Here is a 21,308-nt window from a genome sequence, read left to right as displayed (position 1 = left end):
TTCTGTTGTATTACAAAGCCACCAGTTTTATAAGCTTCCAAGAGTGGGGAAAGACTTTTTTCAGACATTTCCCCCTGCCACATTCTGGGCACTGGATATACCTAAGTGGTTTACCCGTTACTGTACTTCTTCTACAGGTGCTCTGGAAATGCTGAGCTCTCCCAAGGCTGCATATGCTGGCTCTTTTTCCTGTGAGGCACAGTGGGGAATAGTAGGGTGTGTCTTTACCGCAAAATACCACATGATTATCATCAGAGTTGAAATGGTTAGAATCAAATCATTTTCCCATGACTGCACAATGTAAACTAATCACCCTGAAACCCACACTTTTTTCAGTGACATTTGTGTCTTTTTGTTCAGCTGTCAGGGATTTGTTTATTTTGTATTGATTCAGCTGCATGACTTACTACCCTTTTCTGGGATGTGTGATTGCTTATCTCAATCCAGAAAAGGGGGGGGTTGGGCTGTACCCTACAGTGATATTGACAGTAATCTCTTGAGTGGGGCACAGTATGCCATTACATTTGGATTTTTGTTGTTTAGTCATTAAGTCGTGTCAGACTCTTCGTGACCCCATGGACCAGAGCACGCCAAGCCCTCCTGTCTTCCACTGCCTCCTGGAGTTGGGTCAAATTCATGTTGATAGCTTCAGTGACACTGTCCAACCACCTCATCCTCTGTCATCCCCTTCTCCTTTTGCCTTCACATTTTCCCAATATTAGGGTCTTTTCCAGGGAATCTTCTCTTCTCATGAGATGGCCAAACTACTGGAGCCTCAGCTTCAGGATCTGTCCCTCCAGTGAGCACTCAAAGTTGATTTCTGTTACTGCGAACCCACAAAAATCCAGCAGAGTTAAGGTTTTTTCAGGTCCAGAAGGCAAAATAAATCACTCAGACACATTCAGCTTCCTTCAGCACGACACGTGTATTTACAGCATATATACAAGTGTAGAAAGCGGCAGCATGACACCATGGCATCAGCAAATGAAGGTGGTGGTACATGTTCTCTATACAGTTCATATATACAGTGCGGCCTCTGCTCTTATCCAATCACAGCAGGTGTTGCATCATCCAAGGCACCGCCTCTCCAGAGTCACTGTGACTCAGCAAATTTCACACCTGTATAACATGGCAGCTCATTATTACTTTTGCTCTGTTCTGTTATGTTCAGGCCTGTAAATTTTCAATACTCTGACAATTTCCTTCAAAATGGATAGGTTTGTTCTCTTTGTAGTCCAGGGGACTCTCAAGAGTCTCCTCCAGCACCACAATTCAAAAGCATCCATTCTTCGGCGACCAGCTTTCTTTATGGTCCAGCTCTCACTTCCATACAACACTACAGGAAAAACCATAGCTTTGACCATGCGGACCTTTGTTGGCAAGGTGATATCTCTGCTTTTTAAGATGCTGTTGAGGTTTCTCATCCCTTTCCTCCCAAGAATCAGGCATCTTTTAATTTCGTGGCTGCTGTCACTATCTGCAGTGATCATGGAGCCCAAGAAAGCAAAATCTGTCACTACCTCCATAACTTTCCCTTCTTTTTACCAGGAGGTGATTGGACCAGTGGCCATGATCTTAGTTTCTTTATGTTGAGCTTCAGACCATTTTTGGTGCTCTCCTCTTTCACCCTCATTAAGAGGTTCTTTAATTCCTCCTCACTTTCTGCCATCAGAGTGGTATCATCTGCATATCGGAGGTTGTTGATATTCCGACAATCTTAATTCTGGTTTGGGTTTCCTTCAGTCCGGCCTTTCGCATGATGTATTCTGCATATAAGTTAAATAAGCAGGGGGACAATATACAGCCTTGTTGTACTCTTTTCCCAATTTTGAACCAATCAGTTGTTCCATATCCAGTTCTAACCGTTGCTTCCTGTCCCACATATAGATTTCTCAGGAGATACATAAGGTGGTCAGGCACTCCCATTTCTTTAAGAACTTGCCATAGTTTGCTGTGGTCCACACAGTCAAAGGCTTTTGCGTAGTCAATGAAACAGAAGTAGATGTTTTTCTGGAACTCTCTGGCTTTCTCCATAATCCAGCGCATGTTAGCAATCTGGTCTCTAGTTCCTCTGTAACCCAGTTTGTACTTCCCTTTGAAATCCAGCTTATACTTCTGGGAGTTCTCAGTCTACATACTGCTGAAACGTACCTTGGAGGATTTTGAGCATAACCTTGCTACCGTGTGAAATGAGTGCAGTTATACGGCAGTTGGCACTGGGATGCAGACTGATCTTTTCCAATCCTCAGGCCACTGTTGAGTGTTCCAAACTTGCTGGCATATTGAGTGTAGCACCTTAACAGCATCATCTTTTAAGATTTTAAACAGTTCAACTGGAATGCCATCACCTCCACTGGCCTAGTTGTTAGCCAAGCTTTCTAAGGCCCACTTGACTTCACTCTCCAGGATGTCTGGCTCAAGGTCAGTAGCCACGCTATCTGGGTTTGTCCGGGGCATCCAAATTTTTCTGGTATAATTCCTCTGTGTGTTCTTCCTACCTCTTCTTGATGTCTTCTGCTTCTGTGAGGTCCCTATCATTTTTGTCCTTTATCCTGTCCGTCTTTGCACAAAATGTTCCTTTAATATCTCCAATTTTCCTGAACAGATCTCTGGTTTTTCCCTTTCTGTTATTTTCCTCTATTTCTTTGTACTGTTCATTTAAGAAGGCTCTTTTGTCTCTCCTTGCTATTCTTTGGAAGTCTGCATTCCATTTTCTGTAAGTTTCCCTATCTCCCTTGCATTTGTTTCCCTTCTCTTCACTGCTATTTGTAAGGCCTCGTTGGACAGCCACTTTGCTTTCTTGCATTTCCATTTCTTTGGGATGGCTTTTGTTGTTGCCTCCAGTACAATGTTACGAGCCTCTATCCAAAGTTCTTCAGGCACTCTGTCCACCAAATCTAGTTCCTTAAATCTGTTCTTCACTTCCACTGTGTATTCATAAGGGATTTGGTTTAGATTATACCTGACTAGCTCAGTGGTTTTTCCTACTTTCTTCAGTTTAAGCTTCGGTTTTGCTATAAGAAGCTGATAATCAGAGCCACAATCAGCTCCAGATCTTGTTTTTCTGACTGTATAGAGCTTCTCCATCTTTGGCTGCAGAGAATATAATCAATCTGATTTCGATATTGCCCATCTGGTGATTTTCACGTGTAGAGTCGCCTCTTGTGTTGTTGGAAAAGAGTGTTTGTGATGACCAGCTTGTTCTTTTGACAAAACTCTATTAGCCTTTGCCCTGCTTCGTTTTGAATTCCAAGGCCAAACTTACCTGTTTTTCCTTTGATCTCTTGACTCCCTACTTTAGCATTCCAGTCCCCAAGAAAGCTAGAAGGTGTTGTAAGTCTCCATACAATTGGTTGTTGTGGGTTTTTCAGGCTCTTCAGCCATGTTCTGAATTCATAGAATTGACTTCATAGAATTGGTCAATTTCAGCCTCCTCAGCATTGGTGGTTGGTGCATAAACTTAGATTACTGTGATGTTGAAAGGTTTGCCTTGGATTCATATTGAAATCATTCTATCATTTTTGAGATTTTATCCCAGTACAGCTTTTTCCACTCTTTTGTTGACTTTGAGGGCTACTCCATTTCTTCTACAGGATTCTTGCCCAGTAGATATGATAATTGTCTGACTTCCTGTCCAGTTTAGTTCACTGATGCCCAGGATGTCAATGTTTATTCTTGCCATCTCCTGTTTGACCACATCCAGCTTCCCAAGGTTCATAGATCTTACATTTCAGGTTCCTGTACAGTATTTTTCTTTGCAGCATTGGACTTTCCTTTCACTTCAAGGCGCATTCGCAGCTGAGCGTCCTTTCAGCTTTAGCCCAGTCATTAGCTCTGGAGCTACTTGTACTTGTCCTCCACTCTTCCTCAGTAGCATGTTGGACGCCTTCCGACCCGCGGGGCTCATCTTCCGGTGTCATATCTTTTAGCCTTTTTTTCTGTCCATGGAGTTTTCTTGGCAAAGACACTGGAGTGGCTTGCCAGTTCCTGCTCCAGGTGGACTGCATTTAGCCAGAACTCTCCACTATGACCTGTCCGTCTTGAATGTCCCTGCATGGCATAGCCCATAGCTTCTTTGAATAACTCAAGCCCCTTCACCACAACAAGGCAGGAATCTGTGAAGGGGTTACAGTTGGATAATTCCCTTCAAGTGAGTGCTTCCTGTCTCTCCTCCAAACTATTTATTAACACGCCTGTCAGGTTTATCACTGTGGCAAATGGGTGCTGGACTAATAAGGATGCTTTGTTTGCTTGCCTTCTGGAAACCAACTGGGTGGAGGGCCCTCTTCCCTTTTTTTTTCTATGATGGAATGCCTTGATGGGATACAGATGAGTTAATCATTATTCCTTTCTACTTTAACAACTTCTTGTGGGTTCCTTCCCCACCTCATCTTCTTACCATGAAAGCTTGGCTCACAACCCAATGGAACTGACAAAGCTGGTCCATTTTACTTAACTGATGTGCTGTTAAAGCAATTCAGTGCTATGTCACTTCAGGAAAAAACCATGCATGTTCATGTTCCTCTCCACCCACCCACTTTTAAACAAGCTGGTTCAGAAATATTCCACCGGGGAGCTGATAAACAAGTTTCTCAAGCTCTCTCTCCTTTCCCCCCCCCTCATCTTTTTCTTTGTTTCTCTCACACACACATGCAACATGTCTACTCAGCTGAAAGGGGTGGGGATGGGAAATGATTTCCTAGACTGTGGTGACTCTGATCCCAAAGTTCACAGTGTCAGCTTCAGAACCAGTGCTATGTCATTTTGAAAAAAGAGGGGGAAGTTGTCCAAAACTGCAGGGACATGAAGATTATGCTTCTGCATACAGAGGAGAGACAAAAGGAAGTGGGGTGGGGAAGTAGACTGTGTTAATAGTATGGGGCTATGATCCCAGTGAATATTGTACAATTTGGGAAGTATGCTGTGGACTCTTGAGCCTGGATAATTAATCAAATTCATTTGGACCACTCTAGCAAATTCAGCAGCAGAAACTACTTTGGTACTCCCTGACCAGTTTAAAAATTCCAATACAAACTGTGTGATATTTTTCAGTATAATCACACTCTCAGTCAGAGTCTGGTGGTGATATCAACAGCCATGCTGACTGGAGGAATGCTGGCTTGTGAAATGGTACCTGTAATCTAAAAAAAAAATTGAGAAAGGATTAGCAATGGCTAAAACCAGTAGTAAGTCATAACTATAGTAGCCATAGTGAAAAAACAGAATGTACTCAGGTGTTGACTCACCAAATTTCCACTGAATCTATGAGCCTACTCTAGTTATGACCTATTTCTTGATTTCAACCCCAGTTAATGGTTATGTGCCCAAGCTGGCATTACACAGCCTATTGAATGTGGCCTTATAAGTAATAGAATGATAAATACCAGACATGAAACATATGAAATCCACAAGAACAGATCTCAAAGGGCACTGCCAGCCTGGTAGAGAATGTGCCAGGCTCTGAAGGCGTGACAGTGTTGAATTCCCAACACTGCTGATTTCTACAGCAGAAAAGCCCATGGCAATGACTCTGGCCAACTCAGAGAACAATCAACAAGTCAGGAGAGAGATAAGGTAGGCATGGAGCTGGCAGAACACATTCCAGGAGACCATCCCACACAAAAGGAGGATGACAAGACATTTTACCCTTTGCACTGGATCCAGTTGCTTACTCAGAGGTAAGTGGGGAAGGGGCACAGCCCAATGCACTCAGGGTCACTGAAACAGTCTGAGAAATAACCTGGAACCAGTCAGGGATTCATAAAGCTCTCTGGAATCTCTTTCACATCATTTTTTTTTGTTTTAAAAACAGGGCCACTCCCCCATGCCTTTTCCTGTCACAAGACAGTAAGCATTATCACAAGACAATAGTATTACTTCATCTGGAACTGTGCATGCCTCAGTGTGCAGTTGCTAACCCTTTAATGAAACCATCTCAGAGATAATGCCTGCTTCATCTAAATACCTTCATGTTAAATTTGGAAACCAAAAGGACCTGTGATATACATGAAAAATACTGTACATTCATATCTGGCTCAACAACTTGAGGAGAGAAAAGTCTATCATCTCCTCCTCCAAAGTTCTGTGAAATCTTCTGTCATTTTGCCTGTCTGAAGAAAATCTACTTAGGAATTTTAGTAAAGAAGCTGTCAAGACAAAGTCAATTCCTTCCATTTAGATAACAGTAATGTTATTTACACCTGACTTTCCTTGAATTAAGAGGAAAGATGTCTTTCAAAGACAGCAGGAGCAACTTCTGTCAAAACTATAGCAGACATGACACTGAAGCTATATTTGCGTTTACCATGCATATTTTTAAGTGGAAATAACAGTCAGGATTAGGAGGAGCGATTGTGCCCCAATTGCATATTATTTGTTATATTACCCTCTCCCCCATGTTCACAATTAAAACTAGTTCAATATTTCCTTCTACAGATCTGCTGTCAACTGATCAGACGTGACCTTTTTTGTTGTCATGCTTTGATTTTCTGTTCCAGGAAAAAAAACATTTATTCTTATTCAGCTTGATGTTCCGTAGCTGAATGAATTTGCCACCTGGAAAGCCTAGTGTTTCATTGTCTTTTCACTTCATCTACACCAGTTATTCAGTGTCCTGTTCATCATTCTTGTGCAGTTAGTATTTGAGTATATTCACTGTTGTTAAAGACTGAATAATGAATGGAAGCATGGACTGAATGTGACTTTAGCCAGATGGCCAATATGTAACTCGGCATGTATTAAGGCCAGAACATGTGTTGAGACCCTCATAATAAGAGATGAAAAGGCACCCTTTTTTCGAAATTCCATTCACCAAAATTCTTCCCCGCAAGGTGTTCTGACAGCTGTAGTAAAAAAAAAAACCCTTACTTTTCTCATCTCTTCTAATAATACCAGGCTTTTAACAGATGGAGGGGTTTAATCCTTTCTTTCCTTGCTGCAGTGCCAGTGAAAAGAAAATTGTTCCTCCTTCAGTTGCTATTTCCACCACCAGCAAATTTTCCCAATAAACCTCCAAATTTTGTATAAGAATCAAAGTCGTGAATATACAATATAGTAGCTTCTTTGGGGCAGTTTCCCATCACTGGTCCCATCACCTCCTGGCAAACAGAAGGGGAAGATATGGAGGCAGTGACAGATTTTACTTTCTTGGGCTCCATCATCACTGCAGATAGTGACAGCAGCCATGAAATTAAAGAACGCCTGCTTCTTGGGAAGAAAGCAATGACAAACCTAGCCAGCATCTTAAAAAACAGAGACATCACCTTGATGACAAAGGTCCACATAGTCAAAGCTATGATTTTTCCAGTAGCGATGTATGGAAGTGAGAGCTGGACCATAAAGAAGGCTGACTGCCAAAGAATTGATGTTTTTGAATTGTGGTGCTGGAGGAGACTCTTGAGAGTCCCCTGGACTACAAAGAGAACAAACCTATCCATTTTGAAGGAAATGACCCTGAATCCTCACTGGAAGGACAGATCCTGACACTGAGGCTCCAATACTTTGGCCATCTCATGAGAAGAGAAGACTCCCTGGAAAAGACCCTGATGTTGGGAAAGTGTGAAGGCAAGAGGAGAAGGGGACAACAGAGGATGAGATGGAGGGACAGTGTCATCGAAGCGACCAACATGAATTTGACCAAACTCTGGGAGGCAGTGGAAGACAGGAAGGCCTGGCATGCTCTGGTCCATGGGGTCACGAAGAGTCGGACATGACTTAACGACTATACAACAAAGCTTATTAGGGGCAGTTTCAATGCCATACATTAGAGAAGCAGTTTTGACATTAGGAGCTGCTATCATGTCTAGGCATGTAGTCACTTCTGATCCTATGGAAAGTTTCCTTGCTATAAATTCACAGGGTTACCCATCACTGTAATGTCACCTCTATCCCCATGCAATCAAGAAGATCCAGGCAGTAAATTCCTCACATATTTTAGCATCCATCTTGTAATTCAGGGATGGAGGATGTTGTTGGGTTGCTACTCCCACGATTCCTCATCACTGGTTACGCAGGTAGGCTTGCTGATAATGGCATTCCAACAACATTGGTTTGTTTGTTTAAAATATTTTACCCCACATTTCTCCCCAAAAGGACCCAAGACAGCTTACAATTAAAAGACAATATTAAAAAGCTTACAAATAGTAAGCATACAAATAGTTAAAAAGAATTAAACAAGCATTATATTTAAAATGGTCAATGAAATCAATACTCAAAATAACAAAGCTCAACAATCAATTTTTAAAAACCGTGCCTGAAGAGAAAGGACGTTGCCTGCTTGCAGAAGGTCAGCAAAGATGGGGCCAGTTTGGCCTCCTATGGGAGAGAGTTCCAAAGTCTGGGAGCAGCCATAGAGAAGGCCTTCTCCCATTTCCCCACCAAATGCACCTGTGAAGGTGGTGGGACTGAGAGAAAGGCTTCTCCTTATGATCTTAATCTCTGGGCAGGTTCATAGAGGGAGATGTAATCTTTTTTAGACAGCTTGGACCCAAGTCATTTTATTTCTAAAAATATTTTAAATAAAATAAATAAAGTAAGTTCTCTTGCAGCACCAAAGACTTGCTTGGTGCTCAGCCCTTGCAATAAACAGCAGTATCTTTTGGTTCTTCATTTCAGATCTTGTGGTCAACATCAACAAGATGTTGATGCTACTCCTTGAAAGGTCTGAGCACTAGGCACGACTGTGGTGTTGGGGTTGTGGGAAGACTTGATGATAATGTAGGTTTTGTTAGGATCCTCTTCAATTTGCACCAAGGAAACATCTGTCAGTCAAATCACCTCCAAGATGGCTGGCTTATCATCAACCAAGAGAGTCGTTCCCAAGCTGGTGCTGGCAACAAGACACCATAAAGCAATATTAGCCTACATCAATAACAGTATAACATTTAGGTCGAAAGCAACCACATTACCACTCTGTTCAGCTTCAGTCAGACCTCAGCTGGAAAACTTGTCCAGCTCTGGGTACTACAGTTTAGGAAGGGTATAAGCCTGCTGGAACATGTCCAAAGGAAAGTAACCAACAATGTGAAACTAAGCACCATGAGAAACATTTAAAAGAACTGGACATGTTTAGCTTGGGAAAGAGAAGCCTAAGAGGTGCTAGGATAGCAATCTTCCGAATATTTGAAGGGCTATCATTTGGAAAATGCAACAAACTTATTACCTGTGCAGTTGGACTGGATGGCCCTTAGGGTTTCTTCTAACTCTATTAATTCTATGACTTAAATTTTTTTGTGAATGTCTGGGGAGCCACACATCCTCCACTCACATTATAACCTGTAGACAGTCCCTTATTTAGTTAACATCATGCCTTTTGTGATGTTTTATTCCCGTCTTGATTTTAAGTTGCCTTAAACTCTTTGTTCTGGATAGCAAAAAAAAAATCTTCCCATCATCACTACATAGCATTAGCTATGGGCAGAGCCATGGTGGTAGATTATGTCCTAAAGACAGACCAGTGCTGTTCTTAGGGAGCACAAAGCAGCCCATAGACCTCATGAATTGGAATATAGTATTCTGTCAGGAAAAAGAAAAGAATGCCTTCCTTTTATATAATCCAGGACCTATAAAATATTTGATTCTTGTCGTTCTCTCTCAACATGCCTGAAACCCCCTTATTTGTGAAGACAGACTCATCATTGAGGATTACTTAATAAAGAGATTAAAAAGAGTGTTTTTCAATAATATAGCCTGCAAAAGACTAAACATCCCTGCTAACTGGCAGTATCAGGGTCACTGAAGGCCCCCAACATGACAGACTCTCTCAGGAAGATCAGTTTTCTGTCCTTTTCAATTACTTTAATCAGTAACTGATCCCTGCCTGTTTTTTCCAAATTGCATCCTTTTGAGTTACAAGGATACACACACACACACACACACACACACACACACACACACACACACACACACACACACACACAGAGAGAGAGAGAGAGAGAGAGAGAGAGAGAGAGAGAGAGAGAGAGAGAGAATTCTGCTTCTCTATCTACTGTACTCAGAAGTATAAGAAGCAAAACAATATGATGACTGTCTCTAGCAATGAATTGTACTGCAAAGAGCAACATATATGTATGAAGAGGAAGGAGGGCACTCTTAGGTGTTCAACCTAGATGGATGAGGCAAAACAGGAACAAAAACTCTGAAAAATGACATATCAGGATATCTGGGATTCAGAAAAAGAACTCCAAACAACCCAGACATATTATGGTGTGGAAAGATAATTTGAGGTATATGACTTAATGGTTTTAATCCCACTTCCTCTAGATCAGAACTAGGTAACTTTGAAAGGCTTGGGGGGGCATTCACACCCATCTTTGGAAGGCTGCATTTACTTATACAACACACACACCCCAAAAATATTGTATTAACATTTCTCATCTCCCTGCCCCACACCATTTAAAACTTTTCAATCCTTTCTGCACTGGCTACATTTTTGAGCAAGCAATAAATTCTGAATTGTTTACTTTCCCAGGTGTGTGGGTGTGTGGGTGGGTGTGTGGAAGGAAGGAAGATTCTGAGCGTAGACAGTTTCACATTGTTTTAACAAAGAGATTCAGTTATCAGTAAGCACAATTTTGCTCAATACAAAATGAAAGAAGCAGAAACACAGAGGAAAAATGCTGAAAATGCCAGATGAAAGAGGAAAAGATTACAGGGATAAAATGTTCCCAGGTCTCACTAAGAGTATTGTAGAGCAATATTATCCATGCAGCACCATAAGAAAGGTGAATGCATTAACAAACAAACAATTAACCACCTGAAAAAGCAAAGAATTGTTATGATTATTGCTAATAAAGTTGTCAAGTATTCAATAAAAAGATTAAATAAGAAGGGAAACTATCATTTTAGATTATCCTCTCAAGCAAGGCAGGGACGTGGTGGCGCTGCGGGCTAAACCACAGAAGCCTGTGCTGCAGGGTCAGAAGACCAGCAGTCGTAAGATCGAATCCACGCGACGGAGTGAGCGCCCGTTGCTTGTCCCAGCTCCCGCCAACCTAGCGGTTCGAAAGCATGCAAATGTGAGTAGATAAATAGGTACCACTTCGGTGGGAAGGTAACAGCATTCCGTGTCTAAGTTGCACTGGCTATGTGACCACGGAAGATTGTCTTTGGACAAACGCTGGCTCTATGGCTTGGAAACGGGGATGAGCACCGCTCCCTAGAGTCAAACACGACTGGACAAAAATTGTCAAGGGGAACCTTTACCTTTACCTCAAGCAAGGCAGGAACCTTACCATAACTGACTATCAGCAGGTCAAAGTTGACATTGCGAAACAGCCGGACAATAGATTTCGTATAGGAATACTCTTCAGGTGCTGTTGTATGAATCATGGCCTGAGCCCGACTTGGAGGATATGGAGGCTTTTCTTGGAACACTGGTTAAGGTGGAATGGGAAAAGAGAAGCACAGGAACAGAAATCAGGACCAAAGGAATGGGTATTTGCCAGACTCTCAGAGAGGCTTACAGAGACACAGGCAGCAAAAATTATGGAACAGAAGTATGTTTGTTCATGCACGCTGACAATGGGCCATACATGAGGTGAATGTTTAAGACCACAGCTGGAACATAAAAATGTGTAAAGTGAGACCAACCTGGATATCAGTACTTTGGGGCCAAACTAGGTGTCATGTTACTTGTCAGGGATCCCATCTGCATTACAGAGCACCGCAATACTGACCTACCATGAAGACTGTTATAACCATTACAACGAGGCAGTGTTATCTGTATGACTGTAAACTTCAAAGTACCATACATGGTATAGGAAGGACTTTTTAAATGGAGGGCTATGTCCCACAGAAAAATCAGTTTGGGTGCTGAGCATAGTTGTGTGAGAAATTTGTTTCAATTCATTTTTTATAAGAAATTACAAAAATTCACAATTTTTTTCTTATTTATAATGCAAAGAACCTGAGATTCAAAAAATCTGAATGAAGGAGCAACCAAAACTGCCACATTCCTTTCTCTGAGCCTAGGACTTGAAGCACATAATTCTTAAAAGTCTGGGTTTGAATCCCTCTGTGTTCATAGTGGCTAATAATACTCCTGTGCGCTACAAATTTACAAGAAATAGTGGTCAAAAAGAGAAATACATGTTCCAGAAATTCATACACTGGCCTGACTTCATTTTTTAGCTCAGCCTCCACTTCTACTTCATTTAACTGTTTTTTAACTTACCAAAGATTACTAAGAGGAAAAGTGCTGTTGCTACACCTGCTGTCATGAAAAACATGATGCCAATATGATGGGCCAGCTTCTCTTTATCTTCTGAATTTGGAACCAGAACTGGTGGGAGGAGGAAACCAACTGCAATACCAAGCTGAATAGGAAGGGGAGAAAGAGAAAAAAAATATCAGAAAGCACTAGTCATCTACCAAACAGGCAGTCCTGCCTTTACTACACAGTTGTGAAGAAAAGTATTTTACATTACACTTCATGGGAGGAGGGGAGAGAGGAAATTATAATCTTCAGATTGCCTTTTTTTTCTACCATCAACAGCATTAATACATTTTTCATGGTATTCAAATTTTACAGGTAACACCCTGTTTATGTTGTGGTTCACTCGCTAAAGGGAAGATCTGTGATATAAGCTGGAGAAACTTGTACACATATATCCAGATAGTAAATCCATAAAGTTCCTAAAAACCAAGCATGAAACCCACAGGTACATGGGGCATATACATATATATATACATGTCATATATACAGTCCTCAGAAAAGAGCTGTCTAATTCGCAACATTTTGCATCTATGCACTGTTGTTTTAACTGAACATGCATGTGCTCAATTCTTCAAGAGAGAGAACGAAGTATAGACTACCAATTCACACAAAATGATAAAAAAATATCAACACTAGCAGAGACATATGTGCAAAAAAATTTAACATCTGAAACAAAATGGATAGTGGTTTAGATATCTGGCTGAAAGGCCAGAGACTGGGAGTTCAATTCCCCACTGTGCCTCCTTGACAAGAACTAGACTCAGTGATCTATAGGGTCCCTTCCAGTTCTGCAGTACACAGACAGACAGACGGATGGACAGACGGACAGATGGATGGATAAAAATGTGATACATCATTTTCTAAAAATTACAAAGCTTAAAACTAGATGAGCCTACTTCTGGTAAGGGGTTTTATGTTGGGAAAGGAAAGCCCCCACCTCCCCAGTGAGGTCTCCAGTTTTACACAGAGAACGAATTTCAAGCAGGGCTTATTCAGCAGAATAACTAACTAGAATAGTTAGTTCTAAAACAAGAACTAACACAAAGATAGTGAATATAATAGACAACAATTGAATTGAACTGAATTGAATTTACTTTGTCATTGTACTTCCGTACAACGAAATTAAATGCCATCTCCAGTACACATAATGATAAAACACACAATAACATAGCATCCATAACATGAAAACATAGTGCATTACATATGAAACACATCCCTTTCATTCACATCCACATCCTTCACATTCAATTTCCCATCACACACTAATAGGCATCCTTCAGTCTCAAGAAACTATGGTAATGTCCTCTGAATCGAGGTCCTGGAACAGCATCGAGTGTGGCTGAGAAGGCCAATTCAAGAGTGACAATCCCTTCCACACTGAAGACAAGTTTAATCTGTCCCCTGTCCAGCTCCCTGATTTTGCTGCTTTCGGGACTGCCTCTTTGCCTCAGCCTGCTGGACAATGGTCTCTTCAAATCGGTAGAGGCTGTGATGCACCACCTGCCCCCAGGCTGAATGCTCAGATGTCAATGTTTCCCATCTGTTGGGGTCCATTCCTAAGGCCTTCAGATTCCACTTGCAGATATCCTTGTATCGCAGCTGTGGTCTCCCTCTGGGGCAATTTCCCTGCACTAATTCTCTATACAGGAGATCTTTTGGAATCCAACCGTCAACCATTCTCACGACATCGCACAACACATTAATATTGCACTACAGAGTGGAATTCAGTATAGCTGCTGCTCTGGGATAGAAACAGGACACAAAGTGTCCTGTGTCAGGACAAATTCATTCTAATGCTTTTAAGGTGATAAGGCTGTTGATTTTATAAGAAAAGATTGGCATAGCTACCCCTTTAAAAATATAAAGAAGGAGGCGCTTTGTAAAATATGGCAGGAAGCAGATCTTCTTCATTATACTGCTACCTGTTTCAATCTTGTGCTGTCAGATCAACACAGGCAGCATATCAAGTCCTGAGGATTACTCCTAATCTATATAGTGACCTCCCTAAAGCATGGAAGAAGCAATGTAGTTCAATGTAAAACCATTGTTCAGTGACACTGAAATGTTGACTGAAGCACTTGAGGGCATCTGTCTGCACCTAGTTCATTTATTTTTTCAAAAAATATTGAAATCCAGGTACCTTCTTTTCAATTTTAGGAAGAATGAAATTTTTGCAGACCAAGTGTCTGGTGTGCTGAACATGAACTGTAATTTCCTTCTTGAAGTCTGTCTGCTTACATATTGTTGTGCAGTCTATTGCATTGAAGTTCTGTGACTATGAATTTATGCTATACCACCATTCAGAAGTATACAGTGTCCTTGTAGACAAGTGCAACTTTTTCTGTAGTTGCGGTGGTCAGAATGTCTTCGCTTTGAACTGTTTTCATCTGTCTATAACAGTAGCACTTCCCTTTCACAGATGAGAGAGAGAGAGAGAGAGAGAGAGATCTTTCTCTTAAACATCATTAAGGTGGCAATTTCATAGCATAAGGGTTTTGCAGAATTTTCATCATCTGGTTAAATAAGTTATGAACAATTTTGCCTACCTTGTGGCTCTTCCAAAATTACTTTACATAAGCAGACCTTCTTTCAGTTAATTGTGAACAGCCTCCTTTTTATAGGGTTTGTCTCCCAAGGTAAGGCAAAATTAAAATGTTACTGATGGAACATTAATCAGACCCAGAACAGTATATGATTGGTATCTCATTACCTGATCCACCTGGCTAACTCACTAAAAATGTTAGGTCAGAGAGTCTGATGTCTAAACATCTCCCTAAGAGCCCTATAGAATTTTAGACCTGTAAGGAAAAATCAGAAACCTGTGTTTGTCACAGCTGGCATTTATTTCCCCCAAAAAAGGATTAAGTTCAGAATGAAATTAGACAATTATTTCCGATCATATATTTTAAAAATGCATCTGGATAAGGGGTCTACAGCACTCTGAATGTATGATGCTATAGCCTTCCAGAAACAACAGTTATCTTTTATCTTTCATATGTATGCCAAACCTTAATTTGGTGTTATGGTGGGTGCTGCCTTGAAGACACCAAGAGGGTTTTTTTGCTGGGTTGGGGGGAGAATTTATTATAAATAAATTTATTTATTATAAATAATCAGAAGCTTCTATTGTTCAGGGCAAGCTTATAGCTGTTGTGAATGTTATATTTCTGGAAAGAGATAAAACAAGGAAAAGGAAATGATAATGTTCTTTTTAAATAACTATTTATACATTAATTTATCTTGAGAGCTTATTATGGCCTTTTCAACTGCTTAAAAAGACATGTATTCTACTGCATTAAGTGTATCCTACTGCATTACACATCAGTCATTTTGCATAGAACACCAATATATTTGGGCTTATGAGGAAGCAAAAGATGGCAAGATCATTTTATTTCCCAGCTAACATGCTCACAACTATTCTTGCTAAGGGTCTCTGGATGGTGCAGTCCAAGAAGAACAGTTTGAAACGTTGCTATGGATCACATTTGTTGCTATGCTATGGTCCAAAGCAGTGAAACAAAACAGCAGCTAATAAGTTTTTAGAAGGAGATGTCACATTGGACTGGCGCCTGCATTTTCCCATATAGGAATGTGTGTTTGTAAAATCTAATAGTAAAATTTGTTTGTTTGAAAAATCTATTACCATCTCCATGCAAGAATTGGAGGTTGTTCATGAATTTGTGTACCTTGGCTCAACCATCTCTGACACCCTCTCCCTAGATGCCGAGCTGGACAAACGCATTGGCAAAGCAGCTATCGTGTTCTCTAGACTCACAAAGAAAGTATGGCTTAATAAAAAGCTGACAGCATACACCAAGATCCAGGTCTATAGAGCCTGTGTCCTGAGAACACTCCTGTACTGCAGTGAGTCCTGGACCCTTTGTGCAAGACAGGAGAGGAAGCTGAACACCTTCCATATGTGTTGCCTCCAACACATTTTTGGTATCACCTGGCAGGACAAAGTTCCAAATAGAGTACTGTAGTCCTAGAATGAGCTGGAATTTTTAGCATGTATACATTACTGAAACAGCAACATCTACGTTGGCTCGGGCATGTTGTGAGAATGGCTGATGGTCGGATTCCAAAAGATCTCCTGTAATGGAGAATTAGTGCAGGGAAATCGCCCCAGAGGGAGACCACAGCTGCAATACAAGGACATCTGCAAGCGGGACCTGAAGGCCTTAGGAATGGACCCCAACAGATGGGAAACCCTGACATCTGAGCGTTCAGCCTGGAGGCAGGCATTGCATCACGGCCTCTCCCAATTTGAAGTCCAGCAGGTCGAGGCAAAGAGGCAGTCACGAAAGCAACAAAATCAGCGAGCTGGACAGGGGACAGATTGGAATTGTCTTCAGTGTGGAAAGGATTGTCACTCTCAAATTGGCTTTCTCAGCCACACTAGATGCTGTTCCAGGACCTCTATTCAGAGCACATTACCATAGTCTTTCGAGACTGAAGGATGGCTAACTAACTAACTAATATCTAATAGGGTAAAGAAAGTTCAGCTGGGATATTTTCTCATTATAATAATATATTTTATCGCTCTTTGTGAAGGAAATGCTACCTAGTGTTTTCCCCTAATTTCTGCAAGTTGGCATTATTTTACCCTGCCTTTTACCCTGCAGATCAGATGACAGGGTGCCAGTTGTGGCGGCTTGCTGTAGTAGCTGTAGGAGGTTTTCATCATGGATCAAAACTGATGGTAAAAACAACAGCCATCTCATGACAGTATTAACGTAAGTTCACGTGTGTGTGAAACATCATTCCATCTTTTTTTAACTGCAGCAGCCATATACATAGCTGCTTTACATGGTTCTCTTCTATGCATTTTATGCTGAAAGCAGCCCTGTAAGGTAGGTTTGGATGAGAGGTTGTCCCGACAACACAAAAATTAAAACATAAAGAAGACAAAAACACTGTGGCACCTTAAAGACTAACTGCCATACTTTAATGGGAGATTTCATGGACAAGTTCACTTCTTCAGACCCCTAAGGATGCTTAGTGACTAATCTCAGATTTGAATTTGGATATCCTTATTTTAAGTTCAATACTTATTTTAAGTTCATTGAGCCAGTATATCATACTGGCACAAGGAAAGCTACTGGTTAAAATGTGTATGCTATCAAAAATGCATATTATGCAAGTAAGACTGCAAATATTAATTTAATTAATATGCAGATTAGTCTGCCTAAATTTGAAGAACTGGAAGACAGAAACCCTAGGGCAGCTTGACTGTGTTTTGCTTTCCTCGTATGAATCAATGATTCCTTATCTACATGAAAGACTATTCCAACTATGCATACATGAGTCTTGATCAGTCACTACAAACCCCACAGACTGCAGCTGAAATGTGGGAACAGAGTGTTTACTTTTATAATTTCATGATACAGTGGCATGGTTTCTTTTTGTTAGTATTAAACACTGTTTCACAATATCACATGTAAGAACAACTGAGAATCAGTATGCTGAAATTATAGCTCTTTAAAACAGATAGGGCAATTTCTGAGAAAATTATTAATTTAGTTCACAAGTTTAAGTCCTCAACTGAAACTTGTATTGTGTTTGATTGTTAAGAAACATATATTTTTTTCAATGAAGGAGCCAAGAACACAATGTAAGCTACAAATAATTAACTCTCCTGTTTGTTACAGGGCTTCCTCTGCCAGAAACTGCCCTTGAACCCTGTCTTATCATCCTCAGATGGAGCACTTGAGAGGTGTATTATTGTACTCTGATACAGTCCTGTGGGATCTGAAAGGAATCAACTCCAGTCAGTTCACTTATATGGACTAAAAATATAGTCAAATACTCTGCACATTTCAGTGCAAAAGAACAATTAAAAGACTTCCAAGATTTGTTGACAATATTTCAAATTGCTTGTTGTGTCCTTATTGAAAAACAGCCTTGTGAGTAGGTAGGTAAATGCATTTCACAGATGTGAAAAAAAAACTCAAGGCATAAATGCCTAGTCAAGGTAAGTGAGCATATCATGTATTTTATGGCACCATGTCCTTCATTCCACTATTATGCTGAAGAACATACTGTAAGTTTCCATTTGGTTACACTTAACACTGTATTCTCTCAACAACCAGGCTCCACTAGTGTCCAAGATCTTTAAAAGATCCAGCCTGTTCTTCTGTTGAAAAGGGAAGAAAGCAGATAAATTAATGCCTTTCTACAAAAGGTAAGTGAGCCCACATGGCCCAGATCAGGCAGCTGGGTTGACACAAGTAGTTTAGCAAGCACTTACAAACTACAGACATTTATGCAACAATAAGAAAAGGAACATCATGAAATTTACATACTAATAAGACATCTTCTGTCAATAGGTGCTACTGAATATGGGGATCAAGTCCAATCCTTAGCCAGGTCTTACCTAAAGCTACCCAGGATAATTGTGACTGAACAGGGTATCTGAACAGCAGTTTTCTCCAAATACACTAGAATCACAATCTGCCCTCCTAGTCTAAAAAGCTATCCCGCTTTCTATCCTTGCTGCTGTAAGTCAACCAATAAAGATGTGCTGAAAAATTCTACAAAGATACTCCTTCCCAGATGGATAGTTTCATTATCGATCAATAAGGCTTAGCAAGAAAATAAAAAGCCCTTCTAGACACAATCAGCTCAGAGAGGATGTTTTGTTGTTGTCATGTGCTAGTATTAATTTCACAACTTCAGAAAGGTGATATCATTGCTCAGATCTTGCCAGCTATATGCTATTTCTCCCCTTACCAAGTTAATTCATTGGTTTTTTTTTCTTGTTTTCCTACATCACTTTTCCACTGAGCCCTGTCTTTTCATGACATATCCAAAGTATGATAGCCTCAGTCATTAGGGATAGTTCAGAACTGATTTGATCTGGAACTACTTATTCGTGTTTCTGTTGGTCCATGGTACTTATAAAATATCTTAGAACTGCAGAACTGGAAAGGAACCCTATGGATCATCAAGTCTAATTCCTGTCAGGAAGACACAGTGGGAATCAAACTTACAACCTCTGGTTCCAAAGTCAGGTACCTAAACCACTGAACTATTCATCAGTTCTTGTAAAATTCTTCTCCAACACCACATTTCAAACACACCCCTTTTTTTCTTATTACTATCCTGCTTTCACATCCCTAACATCCTTATTGGGCATACCACAGTATGGATTATCTTGACCTTGGTTGCTATGACATCCTTCCATTTCAGATTCTTTTCTAGTTTGCTTATAATTTTAGTTCCAAATGCAGCCTCCATTTGGATGGATAACTGAATTAAAGTATAGAAAATATTTAACAATTTGATATCTTCAGAGACAACATTAATTTTATGTAAATCTTGTTGTGATCTTCATGTTCAGCTGTAACCCTCTTTTTGCATCTTTTTTATCTTCATCCAGCAGTCTTATCAAGTCAAGTCACTGTTACTGTAAATTGACTTGATGTTATACTATTCTTATTCCTGTGTCATTGGCACAAAGTGTTGTTTCTTCCCCCAATTTTCAATTCTCTTTCTAATTCAGCTTTCTACATGATATGTTCTGTATGCAGACTGAGAAGAGAACATTCCCCTGTTTTATTTACACTCATGCTTTGCTCTTCCAATTTCAAAATCTCAGCTTCTAGCTCTATCTCCATTTTGTTTTGAATGTCCCATCATAAAATCTTCAAGGTAGAAAACCTGCTTAGCTTTGACTACTTGAACACAATATTCCAAACGTTAGCCTGAGTGTCACTGGCATCATCTGTGAAAAATCCTCTACCATTCTAATTAATTATCTGCCATTGTCACCTTCCACTATTGCTGCTACCCATTAACTGCCTTTCAAGAGTTTCCCATCCCCATCACTACTGAACAATCAATTATCTTCTGCAAATATGAACATTAATTCTAGAGAGGGTGGATGCATCTTAGTTTGGTGTATCAGTGCTGATCTTTCAACCTTGGGAAAGTCTGGACTTGTCATAGGGTCTGGCATCCTGACACACTCAATGCCTTTCACTACATGAAGGTGTACATCCCAGAGTGGGGCGGCTACTAATTTTACTGCATTTACACAGCTGATGGCTCAATAAGAAGCTGACGGCATATACCAAGAACCAGGTCTATAGAGCCTGTGTCCTGAGTACACTCCTCTACTGCAGTGAGTCCTGGACCCTTTGTGCACGGCAGGAGAGGAAGTTGAACATGGTCCATATGTGTTGTCTCCGATGCATTTTGGTATCACCTGGCAGGACAAAGCCCCAAACAGAGTAGTCCTAGATCGAACTGGAATTTTTAGCATGTATACATTACTGAAACAGTGACATCTACGTTGGCTTGGGCACGTTGTAAGAATGGCTGATGGTCGGATTCCAAAAGATCTCCTCTATGGAGAATTAGTGCAGGGCATCGCCCCAGAGGGAGACCACAGCTGTGATACAAGGACATCTGCAAGTGGAATCTGAAGGCCTTGGAAATGGATCTCAACAGATGGGAAACCCTGACATCTGAGCGTTCAGCCTGGAGGCAGGCGGTGCATCATGGCCTCTCCCAATTTGAAGAGACCCTTGTCCAGCAGGCCGAGGCAAAGAGGGAGTCACAAAAGCAGCAAAATCAGGGAGCTGGACAGGGAACAGATTGGATTTGTCCTCAGTGTGGAAGGGATTGTCACTCTTGAATTGGCTTTCTCAGCCACATTAGATGCTGTTCCAAGTCCTCCATGCAGAGCATGATATCATAGTCCCTCGAGACTGAAGGATGCCTAATCTAACCTAACCTAACACAGCTGATACAGCACTTGACAATCTGACAGCCCAGCGTCTGGATCACATGACTGCTTCACCGATGGATGCAGCAAAGCCTAAATGCAGTGCCAAGCATATCTCCTCCTGCATATGGCAACAGGCGAGAACAAATCTGAACTTGCTATCAACGTTCATCTTATGGCTTTCACTGAATAAAAGGAATCTAGTCAGAATTCTGTCATGATGTACTTGCAGATTAAGATTTAGTTCCCTGTGTTGGCCGAAGAGCCACACACTTCATCCTTCAAGAGAAAGAACTCTCCATGATTTATGAACACCATTAAATGAAGGATTTTTTTAAAAGTAGAAGGTACCCTAAGATACCT

At 40.8% G+C, this 21,308-nt stretch overlaps 1 protein-coding gene across 11 annotated transcripts in view; it reads right to left on the bottom strand.

Annotated features, from left to right (window-relative positions):
• LOC110079107 (basic leucine zipper transcriptional factor ATF-like) overlaps positions 1 to 21,308 on the bottom strand; it is a 107,713-nt gene that overhangs the window by 32,022 nt on the left and 54,383 nt on the right. For 10 of the 11 annotated variants that reach the window (XR_002300562.3, XR_002300563.3, XM_020793914.3 and 7 more), the window contains 2 exons: positions 12,173 to 12,314; positions 11,232 to 11,372 (listed from right to left, as the gene is read on the bottom strand). Coding sequence is in view for 9 of the 11 variants with exons in the window: in XM_020793914.3 (XP_020649573.2) it covers positions 11,232 to 11,372; positions 12,173 to 12,314 (283 nt within the window). In the remaining 2 variants the exon portion in view is untranslated. The remainder of the gene's footprint in view (positions 1 to 11,231; positions 11,373 to 12,172; positions 12,315 to 21,308) is intronic. The other variant, XM_020793912.3, reaches the window with a different exon arrangement.

This window comes from Pogona vitticeps, chromosome 1 (genome assembly GCF_051106095.1).
Source record: "Pogona vitticeps strain Pit_001003342236 chromosome 1, PviZW2.1, whole genome shotgun sequence".
Taxonomy (NCBI): Eukaryota; Metazoa; Chordata; class Lepidosauria; order Squamata; family Agamidae; genus Pogona; species Pogona vitticeps.
The sequence above is the reverse complement of the archived record's forward strand: the minus strand, read 5'-3'. Positions and strand labels throughout refer to the sequence as shown.